The sequence below is a fragment of the Heptranchias perlo genome, chromosome 13, assembly GCF_035084215.1.
Source record: "Heptranchias perlo isolate sHepPer1 chromosome 13, sHepPer1.hap1, whole genome shotgun sequence".
Taxonomy (NCBI): Eukaryota; Metazoa; Chordata; class Chondrichthyes; order Hexanchiformes; family Hexanchidae; genus Heptranchias; species Heptranchias perlo.
Genome location: NC_090337.1, coordinates 56,860,058 through 56,880,963, shown reverse-complemented (window position 1 = coordinate 56,880,963; position 20,906 = coordinate 56,860,058). Strand labels below are relative to the sequence as shown.

Here is a 20,906-nt window from a genome sequence, read left to right as displayed (position 1 = left end):
ATAGAGCATCAGTGACATGAACACAAAACACTGTTAACAGTCCCAACGCCAAATGATCTGGGTCAGTACAAACAGCAGAAGTTCAGCAAAAAAATAAAAAATGGTGATAGGTCTGAGCCCAGTGAGTATAATCAGTCACTGCTGGTGATAAGAAAAGGTAGAGCTTAGAGAGCAAAGGGTGAACAAGTACTGGTGGTGAAGGTGATTGGCAGAGGTTTGAGGAAGAAAAAGAGATAATTCAGTGGGTCAGACATTCCCCTTCCATGCTTTGGGATTGGGTATCAGTGGGTCAGACACAGTGCTTTCACATACTGGGACTGTTGGTTGGTACAGGGCGTTAACAAATAACAGAGTTAGGCCATTCAGCCCCTCAAACTTTCTCCACCATTCAATTAGATCATGGCTGATCTGCATCTCAACTCCATTCACCCACGTTGCTCCATATCCCTGATACCCTTACCAAAGAAAAATCTATTGATCTCAGTCTTGAAAATTTCAGTTGTCCCACCATCCACAGCCTTTTGGGGGAAGAGGGTTCCACTACCTCTTATGTGAAAAAGTGATTCCTGATTTCACTCCTAAAGGCCTAGCTCTAATTTTAAGATTATGGCCTTTTGCTCTGGATTCCCCCACCAGAGGAAATCATTTTTCTATGTCTATCCTATCGAATTCGTTATCATTTTAAACACCTCGTTTAGATCATCCCACAACCTTCTAAACTCAAGGGAATACAAACCAAATTTATGCAATGTTTCCTCATAATTTAACCCTTTAAGCCCTGGTACCATTCTTGTGAATCTGTACTCTATCCCCTCCAAGGCCAATATACCTTTCCTGAGGTTCAGCGTCCAAAACTGTACGCAGTACTCCAGATGGGGTCTGACTACTGTCCTTTGGGACTGGGTGGTACAGTGAGTTAGAAACTGTCCGTTAACACTCTGGCATTAGGTAGTGCAGCAGGCTAGATATCATGCTTTCATGGTTGGAACTTGAATTCAAATCTAGCCCTGAATGCAGGTATAAAATTATCTTTTGTCTGTAGCCTACTAGAGATCTATGTAAAATAACTTTGTGTAATCCCAGTTCAATTCATGCAAGTGTGAGACCACAGGATAAAACTTCCCAGAAATTTGTCGTAAACTGAGAATCTCACTCAGAAATTCAACAGGTAGTGAACAAGAGCTATAGGGAGTGAAAATCCATATTGGTGTCATGCAGAGCACACTTCTGAGGTTGGGCCTGAGGCACATTGTTGAAACAGTGTGTCTAACCCATGCTGTAACTGACCTGGGAGTGTTTGTTGGGGCAGTGTGTAGGGAGCTTTACTTTGTATCTAAATTGTGCTGTACCTAACCTGGAAAAGAAATAACTTGCATTCATGTAACAGGTTTTACACCTTCAGGATGACCCAAAGCGCTTTACGGCCAGTGAATTAATTTGGAAGTGTAGGCACTGTTGTTATGAAGGCAAATGCAGCTGTCAATTTGCACAGAGCTAGATCCCACAAACAACAATGAGATAAAATGATCAATTAATCTGTTTTTGGTCGTGCTGATTGAAGAAGAAATGTTGGCCAGGACACCGGGAGAACTCACTGCTCTTCTTCAAATAGTGCCAGGGAATCTTTTACATCCACCTGAACAGGCAGATGGGATCTTGGTTTAATGTCTCATCCGAAAGATGGCACCTCTCTCAGTACTGCACTGAAGTCTCAGCCTAGTTTATGAGCTCAAACCCACGACATTGTGACTCAGAACTGACAGTGCGGCCACTGGGCAAAGTTGACACAGGGAGTTCTAGATGGGATAGCATAGAGAGAGAGCTTTACTGTATCTGACCCGCGCTGTACCTCACCCAGGAAGGCCTGATGGGACAGTGTTTGATTCCCCAGCTCTAACATCCCTTATTTTGATGCATACAAGATTAACCTGAGAAGAATTATTAAAGAGGGTGACGGAGGACACATGGCCCAGAGTGGGTGAAAGTAAATGATGTGCCCACCTCTAACAGTACTTTCTGCTCCAGGTTTTTGTAGGTTCTGTGCAGCAGCTCCTTGGTTCCAAGAACCCCGTACCACATCATGTTTTTTGTACGACTCCTGAGAAAAGACTATAAAAAGTTAAATACAGTTCAGGGACATCAAGCATTAAAAATGAATTCTATCCACTTCCCATACATACTGCCAGTACATACTGAACCACTGGTCAATACCAAACTGTAGCCCTACTGCCAGTCAAGGGTGAACCACGGCCATGCCACCAGTCAATAATGACCCGCTGGTCACCCCTGAACCTCAACTATACTGCCGGCCAATACTGAATCCCAGCCATGCTGCCAGTCATTACTGAATCCCAGGTAAACTGCCAGTCAATACTGAATCCCAACCATACTGCCAATCATATAGTATCATAGTAGGTACAGCACAGGAAGAGGCCATTTGGCCTATCGTGCCTGTGCCGGCTCTTTGAAAGAGCTATCCAATTAGTCCCACTCCCCTGCGCTTTTCCCATAGCCCTGTAAATTTTTTTCTTTTCTAATATTTATCCAATTCCCTTTTGAAAGTTACTCTTGGATCTGCTTCCACCACCATTTCAGGCAGTGCATTCCAGATCATAACAACTTGCTGCGTAAAAAAATGTTTACTCATGTCGCCTCTGGTTCCTTTGCTAATTACCTTAAATCTGTGTCCTCTGGTCCTCTCAAGTTCAAAGATCTGTGTATGTGCACCCCAAAGTCTCTCTGTTCCTGCACCCCCTTTAAAATTGTACCGTCAATACTGAATCCCAGCAATGCTGCCAGTCAACACTGAATCCCAGGTATACTGCTGGTCAATTCTGAATCCCAGCAATGCTGCCAATCAATATCAAATCCTAGGCATACTGCTGGTAAGTACTGGATATACAGTGGAACAGTTGGAGGAAATACGTGAAGTCTGTGACAGAATAATGAACCATGGAATTAGGGTGGAATGGACTGACATGGGGGGTGGGGGTAGGAATAGGAGGCGAAAAAGTGAAGTTCATGACAGGATAATCAGCCAGGGAATCAGGGTGGAGCGGGACTGATGGGGTAGGAAGGGGGAGATGAAGAAACACTCAGACATAGACTTGGGGTAAGTGGGACTGGACTTCTTTGGATTCAGTGTGATCATCAATGCAGGGATTTCCACTTCTTATCGGTGTGAAGTGCAACTGTCAACCTCTGACTTTTTGCTTCTTTTCTGATGTTAATGATTACCTCCTTTTGGTATTTTGGAACTGGTGGGAAAGGGTTAATCCAGCAACTTGAGTGACAGCAAGCTGGGCCATTCTTTCAGTCTAGTACTCAATTGACAATGGGTTTCCTCACCTGCATTTTTCTGGATGTTCGTCCCGTTTGTTGTTGAAGTCGAGAGAAATTTTTGCATCCAATCCGATCCCAAAGTAATTGTTCATGACACATTTTTCCATGTACCCATTTCTGAAGAACAAAATAAATCTAACTTAGCCTCGAGTATCATGAAGATACACGCAGAAAGAAAATCCTCCATTTCAGTTTGTTTTACCTCAGAAAGATGCATTCAATAGCTAGTTACCAGACAGCTGCATTACTTACCAGGAAACCCTACCAGAGAGCAGCACTCCCAATCAGAAGACCCCACCAGAGAGCTGGGCTCATGCTGGGATGCCTTACGGGAGAATAGCACTCCCAATCAGAGAAACACGCCAGAGAGCTGCGCTCCCAATCAGAAGACCCTACGAGAGAGCTAGGCTCCTGACCAGACGTCCCCTCCAGCTGATCAGGGCTCCCAATGAGAAGACCCCAGTGGAGAGATCGGCTCCCAATGAGTAGACCCTACCAGAGAGCTTGTCCTCCTATGAGGAGACCCTACCTCAGCTGGGTTACAGATGAGGAAAGTGTAATTTCAATCCCACTTAATGAGTTTTGCACTCCACATCCCCCTATACTGATTGTTCTTTCAGATAAAATTAGTTGCATGAGGTAATACAAGAACTCAAAGTGTATCACCTAGATCATAGCACCATCTTGACTGACCCCCTACTAAGTAGATCACAATGACTGTTCCAGTGAATGCCTCCACAGCTAAGCAGGGTGCAAGGTGTGTTTACGCAGCTGAGCGGGGGTGCAGTGAGTGCCTGTGGGTGCTTCCGTTTTACAACATGTAATACAACATGGAGTGGTTGCCCTCAGATATTGCTGATAACACTGTTCCCTCCTTCCATCTGGAAGAGGATGTCTGCTGGTTAATTGGCTATAAGAGAATGATCTGCCAAATAGCATTGTATCTTAGTGACTGGGCAGCACAACAGTTCAGACAAACTAATGTGTTCAGATTTTGATCGGTACCCAGTAATAGGCAGAGCGTCACAACTGGAGAATAACATCTACCAATGACGTGTCAAAGTCTATGTACTAGAGCCAGTCTCACCAAAGGGAACATGGATCCTGCTGGTTTACTGATACTTTGAAGGATAAAGTGTGACACCGGGAGGGGCTGGGAGCGAAACCGGGAGGGGCTGGGAGCGACACTCGGAGGGGCATGAGGTGATAGTGGTACAGACGAAAAGTAACATTGGTAGGGATGAAGACTGACATTTTCAGGGAAGAGAAATGATACTTGGAGAGGCGAGGAGTGACATTTGGAGGGATGAATAGAAACAAAGTTTGGGAATAAATATAAAAGTGAAACAAAAACAAAAAGTGATCTTATTCAGATCAGCACAACAAAGTTCAATTTAATTTCTTTTAATGAGTTGTATAAGAAGATTTAACTGCTGTTTGCGACACAAGCTCTACTGCAATCTGCAAAGGTTTTGATACACCATAACAACCAGATTTAAAAAGCAAAACCAGAGAAGTCAACACATTTGAACATTTTCCAGTGCTTTCGCTTTTTTAACTTTCCTTTTTAAAATAATTTTTCCTCCTTTTCCTTTGACAGGCATTCTGCAGCTGAGAGAACAGGAGCATTGGCTGTTCCCTGGCAACTGCCATTCCCTCCTACACCTGGACGAGTTAGGGATCCACCCAGGAGCGACTATCTCCTCCAATTCCCTCACTGTCCCACACTGCCGCGATGGGAGATACCCAGCCTTGGCTTGGTGCCTCTCTCCTTAATGCAGCTGAGGCTGTAAGTTAAGCAGAGTGGTGCTCACACCTTTGGCCTCTCCACTCTTCACCTGTTACCCTAGAGAGTGGGCTATTTGACCATGCTCTGTTTCGTCACTGATTAGTGGTGAATGGATTAGGCACCATCTCTTTACCTCTAAGACTTAGGTTTGGAAAGAGCACAGATTGATGGGATGGTCATCTCCTTTCCCTGCGGTTGTCAGGGTTTTGTGTGACATGAGTCAAGAGTTTATTTTGGGTTTAGGCCCACAGCCAGAACATTCCAACATTTGTGGGGAATGGAAATGTCACACTGGTACAGCAGGACATTCTCTCCTAAAGTTGGAGTTAAGAACAATTGAGGGGGCAGTATGAATTTTACTCAGTATCTAACCTGTGCTGAACCTGCCCTGTGAGCATTTGATGGGACAGTATAGAGGGAGCTTTGCTCTGTATCCGGCCCATGCTGTACCTGACCTGGGTGTGTTTGATGCAATAGTGCAGTGGCAGCTGTACTCTGTACCTAACCCTTGCTGTACCTGACCTGGAAGTGCATGGTGCTCACACTGGCTGCAAGGAAGTGATAAAAAAAAATCCTGTTTGTCTTGATCGGCACAAACAAAAATCACTACAAGTAAAATCTGAATTAAATCAACTGAACGATTTGGAATCAGATCAAAACATCTAGAACAGAATGCACAACACGGGGAAACAATTAGTGGATTAACAAAAACTGTGACTGCTCACGGCACATACAGAATATCAGGTTCCGAGTTCACAGGGTCAGCATGGACAAATAACATTTTGCTGATGACAGATCCTCCGGCCAAGGAAGCAGCCAATCCAGCTCGTAAACCTAATGGGAGGTGCATAGGATAGAGAGTCAGTGGTGAAATCAACATTGCAAGCACTTGCCAGCACAAAGCGGAAGCAGCCACACCCCCACCTGAATAAAAGATAAGCCCCCGAGTTAACATTGCTGAGTCCAGTATGAAAGCAGTGTTCAGATCCTCAGCCCCCTCTCCCCACACTTTCTGACACACAATGTCCCAGATGATGATGTCAGGCATTGAACTGAGAAAGGAAGAGTCAAAAGACAAAATAATTTGCAGATTATTGCATGAGAGTAGCAGGAGGATCAGAATAATCCATTCAACATTCTCAACAATTAAAGGTTACAATTTTAATAACAACAGAATATCAAGCTTTCTATTCCTGATTTACAACTGGGACAGATATTGTAAGAATTCTGTCTAATCATCGGAGTGATAATTTTATTCCCAGCAAACCCACCTATCCTTCTAGAACACATTGGAGCAGTCAGTGACAATTTCTGTAAAGGTGCAGTCAGTAATTGGTGCTGTAAAGGTGCAGACAGTAACTGGTGCTGTAAAGGTGCAGTCAGTAGCTGTTGCTGTAAAGGTGCAGTCAGTAGCTGTTGCTGTAAAGGTGCAGTCAGTAACTGGTGCTGTAAAGGTGCAGTCAGTAACTGGTGCTGTAAAGGTGCAGTCAGTAACTGGTGCTGTAAAGGTGCAGTCAGTAACTGGTGCTGTAAAGGTGCAGTCAGTAACTGTTGCTGTAAAGGTGCAGACAGCAATTGGTGCTGTAAAGGTGCAGACAGTAACTGGTGCTGTAAAGGTGCAGTCAGTAACTGTTGCTGTAAAGGTGCAGACAGTAATTGGTGCTGTAAAGGTGCAGACAGTAACTGGTGCTGTAAAGGTGCAAACAGTAACTGGTGCTGTAAAGGTGCAGACAGTAACTGGTGCTGTAAAGGTGCAGTCAGTAACTGGTGCTGTAAAGGTGCAGACAGTAACTGGTGCTGTAAAGGTGCAGACAGTAACTGGTGCTGTAAAGGTGCAGACAGTAACTGGTGCTGTAAAGGTGCAGTCAGTAACTGGTGCTGTAAAGGTGCAGACAGTAACTGGTGCTGTAAAGGTGCAGACAGTAACTGGTGCTGTAAAGGTGCAGTCAGTAACTATAGCCGTAAAGGTGCAGTCAGTACTATAGCCGTAAAGGTGCTTTCAGTAACAGCATAATCCTAGACAGTGACTGATGACAGGATATTTGACCACAGAGGGCATTACAGCCGCGTCTGCTTTGTCCTCATCGACCATCCGCACACACCAGTGCACCTTCCAGCAGGCGTCATTGATAGCAATCAGCAGGAGAAACCCTAGCTGATTCTGCCCTCTGTAACCCAGGTGCACTGGGGCTGTTTTTTCCCTCCCGAGTCCACAGGCACTGAGATCCCTACTGCTGCTCCAATTGAGTTTGATAAACTCAGCACAGATGAAGGCTGGGACCATTTCTTGTGCACAGTTTAGAACTGCCGCTGGATGTGCTCTCACTCACTTGGCCACTGGGGGGCCCTGTGTTACTGCAGGTAAAGTTTAATCCCATCACTTACTTGGGTAAAGAATCTTGGAGTTAAGCATTGGCAAGTTGTCTCGATTTCCTGTTTGAGTAGGAAGTGAGGAGGAGCTGCCGATCGACAAGCTTCCTTTACTGATCCTCCTCTCGCAGGGAGACTTTGGCACTGCAATGAAGACAGAACAACAGTCTCCAGTTACTTTTCGCCGCTGCAACTGAGTGGGAATCCTCATATCCACTCGCAAGAGTTACCCACACAGACAATCTCACAATCCTTACAGCTAAAAGCAGCGCCTTTCAGAAATGTAAAAATTCACACGCAACATTTGATTACCGGAATCATGAAATAATCCTCAACAAGCAAATCTGACTGATCATCTCAATGAAGTGTGACAGAAACCTTAAATGCAAATGTCACTGGTTTCTGACCATTTGTTTGCACCTTGATTTTGAGAACTTGTTCCAAAGTCACCTCAGAATGCAGTAAAGAGCAGGCAGGAGAGGAGCAGCAGCCTAGAGAATCCAAAACCAAATGCTGAGTTTTGTGCTTCCATTTTCTGAGTTAGAGTAATTTATATAAATGCCAAGTTCTTTCTTCCCCATTTTACTTATTTTCCTGTTCTTCCCCTGCACTGTCTAGCATTCTTCAGGCAAAAGGGCAGACGCACCAAATCAAGATCAGTGCCGCTCCTGTCCCCAGACCTCGATCAGTGCTGCTCCCACAACTCAGTAAGTGCCATTGTTACCTCCGGACCTCAGTCAGTGCCATTCCTACCCCCAGGTGTCGGTAGAGCCACTCCTGTCCCCAGATTGGCATTGTCCTTGTTCCAAGACCTCGGTCAGTGTCTCTGCCCTCCCTTGAACTCGGTCAGTGCTACTCCCGCCCCCATACATTGCTCAGTATCAGCGTTGTCCTAAGACCTTGGCACCTGCTCCCAGTCCTTGATAGTGCCACTCTGCACTGACCTCAGTCAGCGCCATTCCTGCCATCAGACCTTGATCAGTGCAGCTCCTCTCCCAGTCCTCGGTCAGTGCTACTTCTGACACCAGGTCTCAATCAGTTCCACTTTTGCCCAAAGGCCTTCATCGATGGCACCTTTAACCTCAGGCCCTTCTCAGTGCTCCACCACGTCCCCAGGCCTCTGACCTTGTTCACTGTCACTTTCCTCCAAACCTCTCCCAGTGTTGTCCTTGCCCCAGACCTTGTTCAATCTCAGTTAGTGATGGTCCTGCTCCACTGCCACTTATGTCCCCACACCTCTTTCAATGCCACTCATGTGCACAGGCCTCACTTAGTACTAATCCATATCCCACCTTTGAGACGTAACATTATGGTCCTGGGGTTAATGATGAAAGAAAGAAAAGAGCTTGCATTTATATAGCGTCTTTCATATCCTCAGGTAATTTAAAGCCAATGAATTATTTTTGAAGCATAGTTGATGTTTTGTAGGAAAACGTGGCAGCTGATGAGTACACAGCAAGATCCCACAAACAGCAATGCAATAAAATGACCAGTTACACTGTTTTTAGTGGTATTGGTTGAGGGTTAAATTCTGTCTGAGACATTGAAAGAACTCCCGTGATCTTCTTCAAATAATGCTATGAGATCTTTTCCATCCACTTCAGGAGGCATATGGCACCTGGTTTAACATCTCATCTGAAGGACGGCACCTCAGTACTGCAATGAAGTGTCATCAGTCTAGACTACGTGCTCAAGCACTAGAGTGGGGCTTGTACCCAGAATGTACTGACTTCAGAGACAATAGTGCTACCACAGAGCCAAGCTGATGCATTAATTTCTCTCTCTCTCTATCCCTCCCCTCTCTCACGCTCTCTCTATCCCCCTCTCTTTTATCTCTTGTTCCTTCTCTTCCATTCCTCCTGTTTTCCTCATTGTTCCCTTTCTCCATTTCTCTTGGGACAGCTCAATACTTCCCCTAACAACCTGGAGCTCTCTATGTGCCAACTTCTGGGTACAAACCCACACCAGGTGCTTCCATGGAAGAGGACGTAGGAAACCTCTGACCACTGTGCCAATGCATAGACAGTACCATATCAGAAGTTTAGAGCAAACATCAAGGCTCGGTACCTTTCCGGTAGACTCTTCCTTTAATGTTGGTGCTGTATGAGGAGTGCAGTGAGATCTTGTCTTCATTTTGGGATTCTCTCCCTTCTTCCTCAGAGCAAAGACCGAAGGTGTATCCTTCCTGATCCTGTGTCTGTGCGTTCTGTTCATCCACAGCTAGACAGGGCAGACAGGACATACACCATAATGTAACTTATTCAGTAGTAAGACTAAAACTGACTATGAGGTTTTCACAATGACCCAATACTTGGCCAGACTCCCTTCTCACTGTCCATGTTACTGCTCCAATAATTAATGTTGCGTTGCTTTATTTAAAATGTTGGTTCATTTATGAGCGAAATTTCTGTGGAAAATCCAATCTAGTAGGACCTGAGATGAAACCTGTAATTTTTTTAGCAATCACAGGAAGAAATGTGGATGTTACAGAGAGTCATCCCTCATCTTGGCTGCTGTTAGTCTTTAATTAAACAGTACTAGGGCCTGGGATCAGTGTACAAACTGGTCAGAATTCCCAGTGTCTCTCCATTATCTGCACAGGGCTACAGGGCATTCTCAAGGGGGAGGGGGAGCAGGCAGAGGTCGTGGTCCACATTGGGACCAACGACATAGGTAGGAAGGGAGATGAGGTCCTGCATCAAGAATTTAGGGAGCGAGGTAGCAGATTAAAGAGCAGGACCTCAAAGGTTGTAATCTCTGGATTACTCCCAGTGCCACGGGCTAGTGAGTATAGAAATAGGAGGATAGAACAGATGAATGCGTGGCTAAAGAGTTGGTGCAGGAGGGAGGGTTTCAGTTTCCTGGATCACTGGGCCTGCTTCTGGGGAAGGTGGGACTTGTACAAGTCGGACGGGTTGCACCTGAACCAGAGCGGGACAAATATCCTTGCGGGGAGGTTTGCTAGCACTGTTGGGGGGGGGTTTAAACTAACTTGGCAGGGGGATGGGATACAGAGTGGAGCTACAATAGGGGGTGATGTGCAGCCAAATATAGAGAAAAAAACAAGTCAGCTTGGAAGACAGGGCAAATATGTGAGGGCAAGGCTGGATGGCATCTATTTTAATGCAAGGAGTCTTGCGAATAAGGTGGATGAACTGAAGGTGTTGATAAACACATGGGAGTATGATATTGTTGCTGTCACAGAGACATGGTTGAGGGAGGGGCAAGACTGGCAGCTCAATATTCCAGGGTACAGAATCTTCAGGCGAGACAGAGGGGGAGGTATAAGAGAAGGGGGGGTCGCAATATTAATTAAAGAATCAATTACTGCCATAAGGAGGGATGATATATTAGCAGGTTCCTCTAATGAGGCCATATGGGTGGAGCTTAAAAACAAAAAGGGGGCAAGCACTTTGATGGGAGTGTACTATAGGCCCCCAAACAGTCAGGGGGAGATAGAGGAACAGATATGTAGGCAAATTTCAGAAAATTGTGCAAATAATAGGGTAATACTAGTGGGGGATTTCAACTTCCCCAATATTAACTGGGATACTCAGAGTGTAAAAGGCTTAGAGGGTACAAAATTCTTAACGTGCATCCAGGAGAGCTTTTTGAGCCAGCATGTAGAAAGTCCTACAAGAGAGGGGGCGGTACTGGACCTAATTCTAGGGAATGTGGCCGGCCAAGTGGAAGAAGTGCTAGTAGGTGAGCACTTTGGTGACAGTGACCATAATTCGGTGAGATTTAAGGTGGTCATGGAAAAGGACAGGGAGGGGCCGGAAATAAAGGTTCTAAATTGGGGGAAGGCCGATTTTAATAGGATAAGGCAGGATCTGGCCAAAATGGACTGGGATCAGCTGCTTGTAGGAAAATCCGCATCGGAGCAATGGGAGTCTTTCAGAAGGGAGATTGAGACCATACAATGGCAACATGTTCCCGTAAAGGTCAAGGGTGGTTCCAAGAACTCCAGGGAACCTTGGATGTCAGGGGATATACGAGAATGGATTAGGAAAAAAAGGAGGGCTTTTGGCAGATACAAAAGGCTAAAGACGGAGGAAGCCCTAGAGGAGTACAAAAAGTGCAGGGGGATACTTAAAAAAGAAATTAGGAGATCAAGGAGGGGCCATGAAATAACACTGGCGAGCAAAATAAAGGAAAATCCTAAGATGTTTTATAAGTATATTAAGGGTAAGAGGATGACTAGGGAAAAAATAGGGCCCATTAGGGACAAAAATGGCAATCTGTGTGTGGAGCCGGCAGATGTAGGAGGGGTTCTAAATGAATTTTTTGCATCTGTTTTCACTATGGAGAAGGACGACGTAGACATAGAAATATGGCAGGGGGACTGTGATATACTCGAACATATTAACATCGAGCGGGAGGAGGTATTGGCGGTTTTAGCAGGCCTAAAAATGGATAAATCCCCAGGCCCGGACGAAATGTATCCCAGGCTACTGTGTGAGGCAAAGGAGGAGATTGCGGGGGCTCTCACACATATATTCAGAACCTCTCTGGCCACAGGGGATGTGCCAGAGGACTGGAGAACCGCTAATGTAGTACCATTAGTCAAGAAGGGGAGTAGGGAAAAACCGGGGAACTACAGGCCAGTGAGCCTAACATCAGTGGTAGGAAAATTATTGTAAAAAATCCTGAAGGATAAAATTAGTCTCCACTTGGAGAAGCAAGGATTAATCCAGGGTGCCTTGGCACTTTGGATACAAAACTGGCTTAGTGGCAGAAGGCAGAGGGTGATGGTCGAAGGTTGTTTTTGTGACTGGAAGCCTGTGGCCAGTGGGGTAACCCAGGGATCGGTGCTGGGTCCCTTGCTGTTTGTGGTCTACATTAATGACTTGGATATGAATGTAAAAGGTATGATCAGTAAGTTCGCTGATGATACAAAGATTGGTAGGGTGGTAAATAGCGAGGAGGATAGCCATTAGTCTGCAGGACGATATAGATGGGTTGGTCAGATGGGCAGAACAGTGGCAAATGGAATTTAACCCGAAAAAGTGCGAGGTGATGCACTTTGGAGGGACTAACAAGGCAAGGGAATACACAATGAATGGGAGGACCCTAGGCAAGACAGAGGGTCAGAGGGATCTTGGTGTGCAAGTTCACAGATCCCTGAAGGCGGCGGAACAGGTAGATAAGGTGGTAAAGAAGGCATATGGGATACTTGCCTTTATTAGCCGAGGCATAGAATATAAGAGCAAGGAGGTTATGATGGAGCTGTATAAAACACTGGTTAGGCCACAGCTGGAGTACTTTGTGCAGTTCTGGTCGCCACACTACAGGAAGGATGTGATCGCTTTGGAGAGGGTGCAGAGGAGATTCACCAGGATGTTACCAGGGCTGGAGCGCTTTAGCTATGAAGAGAGACTGGGAAGATTGGGTTTGTTTTCCTTGGAGCAGAGGAGGCTGAGGGGGGACATGATTGAGGTGTACAAAATTATGAGGGGCACAGATAGGATGGATACTAAGGAGCTTTTTCCCTTCGTTGAGGGTTCTATAACAAGGGGACATAGATTCAAGGTAAAAGGCGGGAGGTTTAGAGGGGATTTGAGAAAGAACTTTTTCACCCAGAGGGTGGTTGGAGTCTGGAACTCACTGCCTGAAAGGGTTGTGGAGGCAGGAACCCTCACAACATTCAAGAAGCATTTGGATGAGCACTTGAAATGCCATAGCATACAAGGCTACGGACCAAATGCTGCAATATGGGATTAGAGTAGACAGGGCTTGATGGCCGGCGCGGACACGATGGGCCGAAGGGCCTCTATCCGTGCTGTATAACTCTATGACAACAACTCCAGTAACCGTGCAATGAGCTGCTACTGATTTCTCACCTTTCTCCGCATGTTCTATGATCTGTCGTATTGCCTTCTTCAAACTATTTGCTCGCAACATGAGTTGCTCCCTCGGACGGAATATCTGCGGCCTGGGGGAACAGGCTGGCCTTTCGTCGGCAGGGTCGCACAAGATGCTGGCTGTCTCGCCATCTTCCTGCTCTTCTGCAATTGTTGGTGGTGGGTTTGGTAGGGACGATGTTGCCTGGGATTCATCACTGAGCGTTTTGAGTAGCGAGTCTAGTTTTTCTTTTAGGACAGAGCACTGCAGTTAAAGGAAGAACATATCAGATGCTGGTTGGGTCAGGTTAAGGAAAAAATATATCAGAATGGCCTCCTACTGTGAAAATAAAGAGTGATGGAGGTAGAAAAGATACAGAAGGTAGATCCTTATGGTACAGAGCAGGTGCTAGTACTGACGGTTGAGGTGCAGACACCGATACAGTAGTAAGCATGAGGTGCATAAGGATATGACCATACAGGAAATAATAGAAAAATAAATAAACACATTGGTCTAGGGAGTGGGAGAAATTAATGCCTCAAAGTTCTAGATATAAGTGCCAGGAGTGTTTGGAATAAAACAGGAGACTTTGAGGGTCTTGCTGGAGAGTGAGGCTGTAATATCAGAGGCATCACAAAGATATGGTTCAACAAATTGGGTAAAGCAGAGAAAGCAAAGGCTGATTGGAAAGGAGCTGCGTTGACATGGCAGGGGGTCACCAGTCGGGTATCACAGGGATCATTGATGCAGACATTGCTGTTTACAGTGCATATAAATGATTTGGAGCTGGGCAGAGAAACAAAGCTATCTAAGTTTGCAGATGACAACAAACTGAGGGGGTGGGGGGGGGGGGGGCGGGGAAGAGGTTTCAAACAATAGGTTAGAAGCCAACCAAACATAAAGGGATCTTGATCGAAGGGAAAGTGAGCTAAAGTGGCAAGTGACATTTAATATGGACAAATGCAAAGCAATGAGACTAGGGAAAGGAATAAACATTTTATGTGATGCTGTCCAAGTTGAATAGCACACTGACACTCACTGTCTGATCTCACAAATGAAGAACGGCCACTTGGGTGAGGTACCAGAGTGGGTGCTGGTGCCTGTGGAACTGAACCCCAACAAGAGTCAGTGCCATCAGGAGAGAAAACTGAAGGGAAAAAAATAAGTGGCTGACAGTGCAGTTTTCCCTGCATACCTTTCTCGCCATAGTCTCAGATTCTTCCCAGTTCTCTGTTGTCTTTTCATAAGCCTTCCCAACCCGAGCAACAAAATCTTTAACTGTTTCACAAAGCACTCTGCAAGGAGAAAGTAGATGAACAAAGCAGAAATCAGCACCTGACGTTATTCAGACTGGACCGTGGTGCACTCACTTGTGCCACATGTTGGCTGTATCCCCTCAATGGTTCTGCTGGTTTTAATTACGCTAATCCTACCCAGTTATGTTTATTTTTGTGTCCTTCCATGCATCTGGTGTTTTAAGTGACACGGCAGCACACAACTGGTCCAGCATCCCGATGCGCGATTGGTCAGGGCTAACCACATGACCGTTGTTGAATTAGTGCGACTGATTGGCTACATTGGAGTATCTGAAGACACACTCCTGACTGCAAACCTCTGTTACTGCTGAAAACTGCACTTCCTCAACTTCCATTTTTATGTGTATCTATAACACATTTTTTTTGGTTGCTTTTATCTCATTTCACCTGACCTTAGTTGAGAAGTTCAAGAAAGCTTAGCTGTTCTTGATGCCAAAATACCCTTGCGCCAAAAACGTTCATTTTGCATCTACTTATTTCATATCATTTTTGGTTCCACTGGCTTCAGCAGTTATTGCTTCAGTGTACAGAACAGTGTTGCTGCTCTAACTGTAGAAAAGACACAAATTTTAGTCTGGTCCACTTTTAGAGTGAGATTAGAGGAAGAGGAGTTGCAGCCAGATGAAATATTCAGAAGAGCTTTGGAAGGAGTAGTTTAAACCAGCAGCATTCAGCACTCAGACACGTAAACTTAATGTCCTGACAGTAGTTCAGGGACATGCTGTTGCACGTTACTCACTTTGCTGATGAGATTACCACCGAATGCTGATCCGATGTCAGGATTTTTGACAGGTGTGCAGCGACTGAGTCCTCGTAGAATGAAATCTGCTGTACCTGAGGAAAGTTGGAGACAAAACAAGAGTTAAATTGGTCACCCTCACAATCCAGCCAATTTAACTTTGCACAAAGTGAAAGTGCTTTGTTTACCTTCTCTAGGAACAAAGGAAGGAACACAGGAATGTAGGCCATTTAGCCCCTCGAGGCCATTCCGCCATTACACCATTCGGCACTATACACCAGTATCCCCCACGATGACGGCATCGCTGCGACAGCATCAATACTCAACACCAACAACAGCCAATCTCCGGAAGCCATCCTACAACTCATCCGCTTCATCCTGGATCACAATGTCTTCACCTTCGATAACCAGTTCTTTACCCAAACACACGGAACAGCCATGGGGACCAAATTCGCACCCCAATACGCCAACATTTTCATGCACAAGTTCGAGCAGGACTTCTTCACTGCACAAGACCTCCAACCAACACTATACACCAGATACATCGACGACATTTTCTTTCTATGGACCCACGGCAAGGAATCACTAAAGAGACTACACGATAACATCAACAAGTTCCATCCCACCATCAAGCTCACCATGGACTACTCCTCAGAATCAGTTTCTTTCTTGGACACACGAATCTCCATCAAAGACGGGCACCTCAGCACCTCACTCTACCGCAAGCCCACGGACAACCTCACGATGCTCCACTTTTCCAGCTTCCACCCTAACCACGTCAAAGAGGCCATCCCCTATGGACAGGCCCTGCGAATACACAGGGTCTGCTCAGACGAGGAGGAACGCGATGGACACCTACAGACGCTGAAAGACGCCCTAGTAAGAACGGGATATGACGCTCGACTCATCGATCGACAGTTCCGACGGGCCACAGCAAAAAATCGCATAGACCTCCTCAGGAGACTAACACGGGACGCAACCAACAGAGTACCCTTTGTCGTCCAGTACTTCCCCGGAGCGGAGAAACTACGCCATGTTCTCCGCAGCCTTCAACATGTCATCAATGAGGACAAACACCTCGCTATGGCCATCCCCACACCTCCACTACTCGCCTTTAAACAGCCACCCAACCTCAAACAGACCATCGTTCGCAGCAAACTACCTAGCTTTCAAGAGAACAGCGTCCACGACGCCACACAACCCTGCCACGGTAACCTCTGCAAGACATGCCAGATCATCGACACAGATACCACCATCACACGAGAGGACACCACCCACTAGGTGCATGGTTCATACTCCTGTGACTCGGCCAACGTTGTCTACCTCATACGTTGCAGGAAAGGATGCCCCAGAGCATGGTACATTGGCGAGACCATGCAGACGCTGCGACAATGGATGAACGGACACCGCGCAACAATCGCCAAACAGGAGGGTTCCCTCCCAGTCGGGGAACACTTCAGCAGTCATGGACATTCATCCACCGACCTTCGGGTAAGCGTACTCCAAGGCGGCCTTCGAGACACACGACAACGCAAAATCGTCGAGCAGAAATTGATAGCCAAGTTCCGCACCCATGAGGACGGCCTCAACCGGGATCTTGGGTTCATGTCACGCTACACGTTACCCCACCAGCGAACAAATGTTATCTGTTTTTAATATAATGGGTCATTTGCTGGCTCTCTCTGCCTTCCGGATGTTTCTGCCTCTCTCTGTTTTTTTTCTCTGTTTTTTTTCCCTGTTTGTTTTTTTGTTGAATGTGTATTCGGGGGTTCTGCAGGTGACACCTCCCTGTCTGAACACGGTGATTGCCTTGGCAACGGGCAGTTGCAGGGGCAGTCTGTAAACACCATGTATTGTTCTATATGTATAAATGCGTAGGCTTCAAGGAGCTCTTGAAACATTTGCCTGAGGAAGGAGGAAATCTCCGAAAGCTTGTGAATTTAAAATAAAATTGCTGGACTATAACTTGGTGTTGTAAAATTGTTTACAATTGCCATTCAATAAGATCACGGTTGATCTCTGTACCTTTTATCATTTTGAACACCTATCAAATCTTCCCTTAATCTTCTCAGATTTTCAGCATTTGTGGTTTTCCTTTTTATCACCACACAAAAAATATTCTTTAAAACCTTACTGGCCGTGATATATGGAACACGAGCCCGATAGCTGTACTGAGATAGGGCGGCGCTTGGGAGAAAGAACTAAAAGGGAACCTGCCCAGTATCACAAACCAACTCCGCCCCAAAATGAGAGTTTATCTGTGAATAAAGAAATGCATTTATTCCCCCCCTCCCCCTCAATATTCCTTAATACTGTTGGATGGACAATGTATGAAGGATGACCAGATTATTACCTAGCTTCACATCCATGCTGCAAGCTTGACCCTTGCATTACTTGACAACTTTTTTTTGTCGCATTGGCCCTGATATTAGCGGGAAGGCGGGATGGCTGCCGGGGGTGGGGCGGGGGATTGGGCGCCTGGGTAACCCGCCCAATAAAACCTGTCTGTTCCCCACGCGGGTCAATTGGAGCCTCTTAACGTGGCTTCCGTGTGTTTGCCGTCCGAAAACTGCGCAGCTGGCGGACTGCGCACCCACATCACAGGCTGTGAGCTGGAGGGGCTCTACTTAAAGGGGCAGTCCTCCAACGGCTGCTCCTGGAGCAAACACCCACACAGTACAATGGAAAGGCTGCTCCTAGATTTGGTGATGCCTCACTCCAGGTGCTACTGGATGAGGTGAGGAGGAGGAGGGATGTCTTCTACCCGGCGGACGGAAGTGGCCTGCCTCTGCCACCAAGAAGGCTACTCTATCACATCACTCCTCATACCCGCTGAAAGCTCATCCTCAGCTTACCTGCACTTCCTCACCTCCCCATTACTCACCCCACCACTAGCACTCAACCCAATCCTCATACAATGTCATGGCTCTGTCTCATACTCACCCTCTGATGCATCTCTTTCACGGTCAGCCGCACCCAAACCAATGCATTCATCGGTTGGCCACGTCACCATCACTCACTCACGTGTCTGTACTTTCTCCCCTTATAGGAGAAGAGAGCCCAGAATGCACGGGAGGGGGTGCGGACCGGAGGGGGGCCTCAACAGATCGTCGTTCTCACAGACGCGGAGCAGGAGGCGCTGGAACTGAGCCGCACCCTCAAGTGCCTGTTGGTGAGGGACACCGAGACTGGCACCCGACAAACGTCTGGTGACAGAACTTTAACATTCAGCACACACAATATGAATTGATGTTAACATGCCTTGACATCTTCAGCAGCTCAGTACGCTCATCGCAACATGACACATCTGTGACGATGCTTAATATTGCCTTCTGTTCTCTTACAGGGCCTTCAGCGACCGCTGTGACGGCAGAGGGCGATTCCTAAGAAGCCTTGCCGGCCTGAGGGTGCACCATCACATCTGAGCGAGCCATCCACCAGCGCAGATACACACACCTCGGTGGGTCCCAGTCTGCAGTTAGTTAGGGGTCGCACATGGTGAGTTATCACACACGTGAGCACGAGTGGACACTGGTGGCAGAGGCAGCTGTGGAGAGTCTGCATCAGTGGCAGCACTCCTCTCTAGGCTCTGCTCAGCTGGACACAGATGCTGAACCCTGGGGGTCATCCTTTAAAAGGAGAATGATCGAGGGACAGCAGCACATTTGCGAGGTACTGGAACAGGTGCCACGTGCACTCTCCATAATAGCGCAGAGGATGGAGGAGTCCAACTCCTGCATGAGTGGAATGGTGGCACAAGTATGGGAGGGAATCTCTGAGATACTGTCACAAGGACATGAGGGCATCTCTGAGATAGTGTCGCGGATAAGTGCAGGAATGTCTGCGATGGAGGAAAGGCTAGCCTCCATGGAGCTTCAAGCACGGCTCACAAAGGAGTCCATTCAGGCCCGGACTCAGGGTGAACAATATTCTGCCGCCTTAAACAGGCAGGCAGATACACTAGCACTGACCTTACAAGGCTTCACACATGTTCTCCAAACTGTCGTCCAGCAGAGTGGTAGGAGTGGTGTGGGCCTGGCCCAGGGGAGGGTTGATGGCGAAAGGGGACATGGAAGTGGCGCCGCCACTCAAAGCGCCCCCCCCCACCCCTCAACCAGTACCCGCAATGCTGCCTCCTCTTCAGGTGCAGGTGGAGCAGTCTTTGGAGGGGCCCTCATGGGCACCAAAACCCAGAGGGCGAAGGCCCAAAGTATCTAATCGGTCAGGGCACGAACAAGAGCAACCTGCCACTACCTCTGCTGCAACCACAGGGGATGCACCACGTAGAAGTAGTCGGAAGTGAAAAGCGAAGGTTTTGTAAACACGAAGCGGATACACAAGGGTGTTTGACGGTTGGTCATGTTTTTTATTTATATTTGCTTTTTGTTAAACTCACATTAAATATTATTATTGTCACCACTACTGCCACGTCTTGGCCATGCTTGTCTGGCTTCCGTGATAAGGCCCTTTCATGAGGTTCATCTTGAATGCCCACACTTGATGCCACCCATTGGGTCACTCCACAGTGGCTGTATGTGTAGTTGCAGGACTGTTTTGTGCAGGGAGTGGGGGGCGCTGCTCTATCCAGGTGGGGTGAAGACTGGACTCTTCACACTGTCTGATGTTAGGAGAACCGTTCACATATTAGTGACTCCCTGGCCTCATGAGCAGCCAGGTGAGCCGCTGCTCTGCCCATGGGTTGCTCCTGCTCTGCCTCCTGCTCCGCCTCCTCAATGTGGGTGGCAGATGTGGATGGGGCCTCCTCAAGCGGCACCCCTCTCTGCTGTGCCTTATTGTGCAGGGCACAACACACGACTATAATGCGTCCCACTCTGCCTGGTGCGTATTGAAGCGCTCCCCCAGAACGATCAAGGCACCTTAAGCGCATCTTGAGCAGCCCTATAGCATGCTCAATTGTAGACCTGGTAGTGATGTGGCTGTCGTTGTATCGACGCTGTTGCTCGGTGGTGGGGTTCCTCAGAAGTGTCATGAGCCACGTGTGCAGGGGGTATCCCTTGTCCCCAAGGAGCCAGCCCTCATGGGTGTTCGGTGCGTGGAAGAAGGGCGGGATATTGGACTCCTGGAGGATGAAGGAATCGTGGCAGCTGCCAGGATATCTGGAGCACACGTGGAGGAATCTCTTGCAGTGGTCACAAACGAGCTGAGAGTTGATGGAGAGTTAGCCCTTCCTGTTGAACAGTCCTGGCTCGTGTCGAGGTGCTCGTATTGCTATATGGGTGCAATCGATTACCCCCTGCCCCCGTGGGAAGCCAGCCAGAGCGTGGAATCCCACTGCCCTCTCTGTATGGCTGAGGTCGTCCATGGGAAAGTTGACGTAGTGCGAGGCCCTGTGAAACAAGCCGTCGGCGACCTGCCTTATGCACTTGTGTGCAGACGACTGAGAGACCCCGGCAATGTCCCCAGTGGCACCCTGGAGTGATTCGGAGAAATTGAGGGCAGTTGTGACTTTGACAGCGACAGGTAAGGAGATGCTGCTCGGCCCAGC

The 20,906-nt window shown here is 47.2% G+C and overlaps 1 protein-coding gene across 2 annotated transcripts in view; it reads right to left on the bottom strand.

Moving 5' to 3' along the window:
- The window catches only part of LOC137331611 (diacylglycerol kinase delta-like), a 142,698-nt gene that overhangs the window by 23,247 nt on the left and 98,545 nt on the right, over positions 1-20,906 (bottom strand). For both annotated transcript variants that reach the window (XM_067995522.1, XM_067995523.1), the window contains exons 13-20: positions 15,401-15,495; positions 14,541-14,640; positions 13,345-13,609; positions 9,569-9,721; positions 7,517-7,645; positions 5,866-5,965; positions 3,349-3,459; positions 2,002-2,098 (exon numbers count right to left, since the gene is read on the bottom strand). In XM_067995522.1, the coding sequence (XP_067851623.1) occupies positions 2,002-2,098; positions 3,349-3,459; positions 5,866-5,965; positions 7,517-7,645; positions 9,569-9,721; positions 13,345-13,609; positions 14,541-14,640; positions 15,401-15,495 (1,050 nt within the window). The remainder of the gene's footprint in view (positions 1-2,001; positions 2,099-3,348; positions 3,460-5,865; positions 5,966-7,516; positions 7,646-9,568; positions 9,722-13,344; positions 13,610-14,540; positions 14,641-15,400; positions 15,496-20,906) is intronic.